The sequence below is a fragment of the Schistocerca americana genome, chromosome 9 (assembly GCF_021461395.2).
Source record: "Schistocerca americana isolate TAMUIC-IGC-003095 chromosome 9, iqSchAmer2.1, whole genome shotgun sequence".
In the NCBI taxonomy this organism is placed as follows: Eukaryota; Metazoa; Arthropoda; class Insecta; order Orthoptera; family Acrididae; genus Schistocerca; species Schistocerca americana.
In genome coordinates this window covers 188,959,145-188,965,884 of record NC_060127.1, presented here as the reverse complement: position 1 = coordinate 188,965,884, position 6,740 = coordinate 188,959,145, and the positions used below count along the sequence as shown (strand labels likewise).

The window sequence follows — 6,740 nt, the reverse complement described above, 5'->3', positions numbered from 1 at the left end:
CCCGTAAAATTTACGGGCCTGGGATCGCGCGAAAATCACCAAGCCCGTAAAATTTACGGGCCGCTACATTTAATTTCATTCAAAACACTGCAACGTTATTTCTACGGGTTTGGCCAGCGCTATACGTTTTTCAGATGTTTATTAACAAAATGCGTCCATAGATGTCACGGCAGCGCTGTAATTCATGTTAAAACTTATCTTTGCGTTCTCAGTCTGTATATCATTCAGTTGTTTGTCATCATGTTTCGGCGCGGTTTATCAGACGCAGAAATTGCGGATTTGATCAATCATAGCGACACTCTGGATAATGTAGAGAGTGATTCAGACGATTCTGAATGCAATGGTGTGTTTGAAGGTACGTATTTCCGAATTTTCCACGTAATTGTGCAGTACGCACATATCTGTTGAACATGTGTAAACGATGTATGTAGTTACACATAATGTGATATTCTTTTTAGAAGACGAGATTGATGACAGTTTGTCTTCAGATGAAGACGAGAATGATGTTGAAGGTGTTGCTTCAAATCCAGCAGCTGTGCCGTATCCGAAAGACAGTGAGTGGACTGCAGTTGACACCTACCGACCTCTGCCTGTCAACACGACACCCAGGCAGATACTAGTGGATATTGATGAGTCGAGTTCTGTACTGGATTGCAGTAAAGTGTTCCTTACTGACAGTGACGTAAATGAACTCAAGAGACAGACAAATTTGTATGCATCACAGACAATACAGAAGAAAAGAAGAGGAAATAATCTGAAGCCCCATTCAGTTTTGAGTTCGTGGAAGCCAGTGACTATAAGTGAGATGAGGCGTTTCTTGGGTATTATTTTCCACATGTGTGTTTCGAAAAAGCCAAAAATTGCGGACCATTGGAGCACTAATCCTGTTCTTAGTTGTAACTTTTGTCCCCATGTCATGAGCCGTTTGCGTTTCACTCAGATACTGTCATGCTTGCATCTTGTTGACAATTCAAATCAGAAAAAACCAGGCGAATATGGATTTCATCCACTTTACAAAGTTTTGCCATATTATAATAATTTGAAGGAGCGATGTATCCAGGCATATCGTCCCTCAGAAAAAGTGACAATTGATGAAGGAATTTGCCCATTTCGAGGTCGTGTGAGTTTCCGTGTTTACATGCAAAATAAGCCTCATAAGTATGGACTGAAAGTATATGCTGTTGCTGAAGCCAGTAGTGGCTATGTTGTAAATTTTGAAGTTTATGCTGGTAAGCATATTGTTGACAATTCTTCGTCTGCGGTTATTTTGCGATTGTTGTCTGACAGCAGCTTGCTGAACAAAGGCCACACTGTGTATTTAGATCGATTTTATTCCAGTCCAGAGCTATTTCAGCAACTGGCAGAGAAAGGCACTGGAGCTGTTGGTACTGTGAACAAATCCAGGAAAGGATTGCCTAAAGATTTAGTATCTGCTAAGCTGAAAAAGGGCGAAATGTCTTTTCGGCGTAAAGATAATGTATTGGCAATGAAGTGGAAAGATAAGAGAGATGTGTATACATTGTCTACAAGGCATCAAGCAACATTTGGTACGCATACTAAGAGAAATGGGTCTGTAGTATTGAAACCACTTCAGGTACTTGATTACAACCTCAATAAAATTGGAGTGGATATTGGAGACCAACGCCTGCAGTACAATCCGTTCCAGCACAGAACTGTGAAATGGTGGCGAAAATTATATTTCCATTTGCTGCTTATGGGAGTATCAAATGCATTTTGGCTGTACAATGCAGTGCACAGGAAGAAAATTACAATAACAGACTTTATAACAGTGCTTGCAGTTCAGCTTGTTGAAGACGACACACTTGAATTCATTCCAAGAAATGAAGGAACTGTAGGTCGGCTAACAAAGAGACATTTTTTGCAGCACATACCTGCAACTACTAAGAAGTATGCTGCTCGTGTGTGTCACGTGTGCAGTTCCAGGAGCAAGAAACAGAGTGGCAAGGCTTCTCGCAAAGAGACACGATACGAATGTGAACAGTGTGGCGTTGCACTCTGCCTGGAACCTTGCTTTAAAATTTTCCACACTAAAAAACAATATGATTCTGTGTGAAATTTATATGTAATACTGTATACTATCAGAAACATGTAATGTAGTGCCACAAGTTTGGTTAAAAATAAATCACAATTGTATTCCCTTATTCGTATGACTTTTTCTAAATTCTTAAAACATCTAAGTGATTTCTATAACTGTACCTTAAAGCTGTGCATTGTAAAGTAGTTTCTTTCACTCAGAATTAAAGTAGAAATGTGCAGCTTCAAGATGGTACCAAATTTGCCACAATCCAAACAGTAGATTTGATGCAGTAATTTTTTTAATATTGGTAAAATTGCCCGGTTTCTAGGGACGGGTGCATAAAATAGGCCTGGTACAGAGAGTGTTAAGTCGGCATTGTGCCTTTTGTATTAAATTCGGATGCAATTTCTGTGTTTCATCGTCAATGAGAAGGTCCAAGGTATACAGTAAACCTGAAGTGAAGCATCGGAATCTAAAACTGGACTCACAGGAGAAGTTCAAATCATAGAAAGTTACAGTGTCAGTCCTCTTGTGCATAAGTCGGCATTATGCCTTTTGTATTAAATTTGGATGCAATTTCTGTGTTTCATCGTCAATAAGAAGGTCCAAGGGATACAGTAAACCTAAAGTGAAGCATCCGAATCTATAACTGGACTCACAGGAGAGGATCAAATCATAGGAAGTTAGAGTGTCAGTCCTCTTGTACTTAAGTCGGCATTGTGCCATTTGTATTAAATTCGGATGCAATTTCTGTGTGTCATCGTCAATAAGAAAGTCCAAGGGATACAGTAAACCTGAAGTGCAGCATCGGAATCTAAAACTGGACTCCCAGGAGAGGTTTAAACCATAGAAAGTTATAGTGTAAGTCCTCCTGTACTTAAGTCGGAATTGTGCATTTTCAATTAAATTCGGATGCAATTTCTGTGTTTCATCGTCAATAAGACAGTCCAAGGTATACAGTAAATCTGAAGTGACGCATCGGAAACTAAACCTGGACTCACTGGTGAGGTTAAAATCATAGTAAGTTAGAGTGTCAGTCCTCTTGCACTTAAGTCGGCATTGTGCCTTTTGTATTAAATTCGGATGCAATTTCTGTGTTTCATCGTCAATAAGAAGGTCCAAGGTATACAGTAAACCTGAAGTGAAGCATCGGTATCTAAAACTGGACTCACAGAAGAGGTTTAAATCATAGAAATTTAGAGTGTCAGTCCTCTAATACTTAAGTCGGCATTGTGCCTTTTGTATTAAATTCGGATGCAATTTCTGTTTAATCGTCAATAATAAGGTCCAGGGTATACAGTAAACCTGAAGTGAAGCATCGGAATCTAAAACTCAACCCACAGGAGAGGTTGAAACCTTTGAAAGTTAGAGTGTCAGTCCCCTTGTACTTAAGTCAGCATTATGCGTTTTGTGTTGAATGCGGATGCAATTTCTGTGCTTCATCGTCAATAAGAAAGTCCAGGCTATACAGTAAACCTGAAGCGAAGCATCGCAATTTAAAACTGGAATCACAGGAGAGGTTCAAATCATAGGAAGTTAGAGTGTCAGTCCTCTTGTACTTAAGTCGGCATTGTGCCGTTTGTATTAAATTGGGATGCAATTTCTGTGTTTCATCGTCAATGAGAAGGTCCAAGGTATACAGTAAACCTGAAGTGAAGCATCGGAATCCAAAACTGGACTCACAGGAGAAGTTCAAATCATAGAAAGTTACAGTGTCAGTCCTCTTGTGCATAAGTCGGCATTATGCCTTTTGTATTAAATTTGGATGCCATTTCTGTGTTTCATCGTCAATAAGAAGGTCCAAGGGATACAGTAAACCTAAAGTGAAGCATCCGAATCTATAACTGGACCCACAGGAGAGGATCAAAACATAGGAAGTTGGAGTGTCAGTCCTCTTGTACTTAAGTCGGCATAGTGCCTTTTGTAGTAAATTCGGATGCAATTTCTGTGTTTCGTCGTCAATAAGAAGGTCCAAGGGATACAGTAAACCTGAAGTGAAGCATCGGAATCTAAAACTGGACTCACAGGAGAGGTTCAAATCATAGAAAGTTCGAGAGTCTGTCCTCTTGTACTTAAGTCGGCATTGTGCCTTTTGTATTAATTTCGGATGCAATCTCTGTGTCTCATCGTCAATAAGAAAGTCCAAGGGATACAGTAAACCTGAAGTGAATCATCAGAATCTATAACTCGACTCACAGGAGAGGTTCAAATCATAGAAAATTAGAGTGCCAGTCCTCTTGTACTTAAGTCGGCATTGTGCTTTTTGTATTATTTTCGGATGCAATTTCTGTGTTTCATCGTCAACAGGAAGGTCCAAGGGATACAGTAAACCTGAAGTGAAGCATTGGAATCTAAAACTGGACTCACAGGAGAGGTTCAAATCGTAGAAAGTTAGAGTGTCAGTCCTCTTGTACTTAAGTCGGCATTGTGCCATTTGTATTAAATTCGGATGCAATTTCTGTGTGTCATCGTCAATAAGAAGGTCCAAGGGATACAGTAAACCTGAAGTGCAGCATCGGAATCTAAAACTGGACTCCCAGGAGAGGTTTAAACCATAGAAAGTTATAGTGTAAGTCCTCCTGTACTTAAGTCGGAATTGTGCATTTTGAATTAAATTCGGATGCAATTTCTGTGTTTCATCGTCAATAAGACAGTCCAAGGTATACAGTAAATCTGAAGTGACGCATCGGAAACTAAACCTGGACTCACTGGTGAGGTTAAAATCATAGTAAGTTAGAGTGTCAGTCCTCTTGCACTTAAGTCGGCATTGTGCCTTTTGTATTAAATTCGGATGCAATTTCTGTGTTTCATCGTCAATAAGAAGGTCCAAGGTATACAGTAAACCTGAAGTGAAGCATCGGTATCTAAAACTGGACTCACAGAAGAGGTTTAAATCATAGAAATTTAGAGTGTCAGTCCTCTAATACTTAAGTCGGCATTGTGCCTTTTGTATTAAATTCGGATGCAATTTCTGTTTAATCGTCAATAAGAAGGTCCAGGGTATACAGTAAACCTGAAGTGAAGCATCGGAATCTAAAACTCAACCCACAGGAGAGGTTCAAACCTTTGAAAGTTAGAGTGTCAGTCCCCTTGTACTTAAGTCAGCATTATGCGTTTTGTGTTGAATGCGGATGCAATTTCTGTGCTTCATCGTCAATAAGAAAGTCCAGGCTATACAGTAAACCTGAAGCGAAGCATCGCAATTTAAAACTGGAATCACAGGAGAGGTTCAAATCATAGGAAGTTAGAGTGTCAGTCCTCTTGTACTTAAGTCGGCATTGTGCCGTTTGTATTAAATTGGGATGCAATTTCTGTGTTTCATCGTCAATGAGAAGGTCCAAGGTATACAGTAAACCTGAAGTGAAGCATCGGAATCCAAAACTGGACTCACAGGAGAAGTTCAAATCATAGAAAGTTACAGTGTCAGTCCTCTTGTGCATAAGTCGGCATTATGCCTTTTGTATTAAATTTGGATGCCATTTCTGTGTTTCATCGTCAATAAGAAGGTCCAAGGGATACAGTAAACCTAAAGTGAAGCATCCGAATCTATAACTGGACTCACAGGAGAGGATCAAATCATAGGAAGTTGGAGTGTCAGTCCTCTTGTACTTAAGTCGGCATAGTGCCTTTTGTAGTAAATTCGGATGCAATTTCTGTGTTTCGTCGTCAATAAGAAGGTCCAAGGGATACAGTAAACCTGAAGTGAAGCATTGGAATCTAAAACTGGACTCACAGGAGAGGTTCAAATCGTAGAAAGTTAGAGTGTCAGTCCTCTTGTACTTAAGTCGGCATTGTGCCATTTGTATTAAATTCGGATGCAATTTCTGTGTGTCATCGTCATTAAGAAGGTCCAAGGGATACAGTAAACCTGAAGTGCAGCATCGGAATCTAAAACTGGACTCCCAGGAGAGGTTTAAACGATAGAAAGTTATAGTGTAAGTCCTCCTGTACTTAAGTCGGAATTGTGCCTTTTGAATTAAATTCGGATGCAATTTCTGTGTTTCATCGTCAATAAGACGGTCCAAGGTATACAGTAAATCTGAAGTGACGCATCGGAAACTAAACCTGGACTCACAGGTGAGGTTAAAATCATAGTAAGTTAGAGTGTCAGTCCTCTTGCACTTAAGTCGGCATTGTGCCTTTTGTATTAAATTCGGATCAATTTCTGTGTTTCATCGTCAATAAGAAGGTCCACGGTATACAGTAAACCTGAAGTGAAGCATCGGTATCTAAAACTGGACTCACAGAAGAGGTTTAAATCATAGAAATTTAGAGTGTCAGTCCTCTTGTACTTAAGTCGGCATTGTGCCTTTTGTATTAAATTCGGATGCAATTTCTGTGTTTCATCGTCAATAAGAAGGTCCAAGGGATACAGCAAACCTGAAGTGCAGCATCGGAATCTAAAACTGGACTCACAAGAGATGTTTAAACCATAGAAAGTTATAGTGTAAGTCCTCCTGTACTTAAGTCGGCATTGTGCCTTTTGAATTAAATTCGGATGCAATTTCTGTGTTTCATCGTCAATAAGACGGTCCAAGGTATACAGTAAATCTGAAGTGAAGCATCGGAAACTAAACCTGGACTCACAGGTGAGGTTAAAATCATAGTAAGTTAGAGTGTCAGTCCTCTTGCACTTAAGTCGGCATTGTTCCTTTTGTATTAAATTCGGATGCAATTTCTGTGTTTCATCGTCAATAAGAAA

General features: G+C 39.6%; 1 protein-coding gene across 1 annotated transcript; it reads left to right on the top strand.

The window, feature by feature from the left end:
- The first annotated feature begins 421 nt into the window (after nucleotides 1-421).
- LOC124550808 (piggyBac transposable element-derived protein 4-like) lies at nucleotides 422-2,074 on the top strand. The gene has a single exon (XM_047125534.1). It carries the CDS (start codon nucleotides 422-424, stop codon nucleotides 2,072-2,074), a length of 1,653 nt encoding a protein of 550 aa, XP_046981490.1.
- Nucleotides 2,075-6,740: the final 4,666 nt, after the last annotated feature.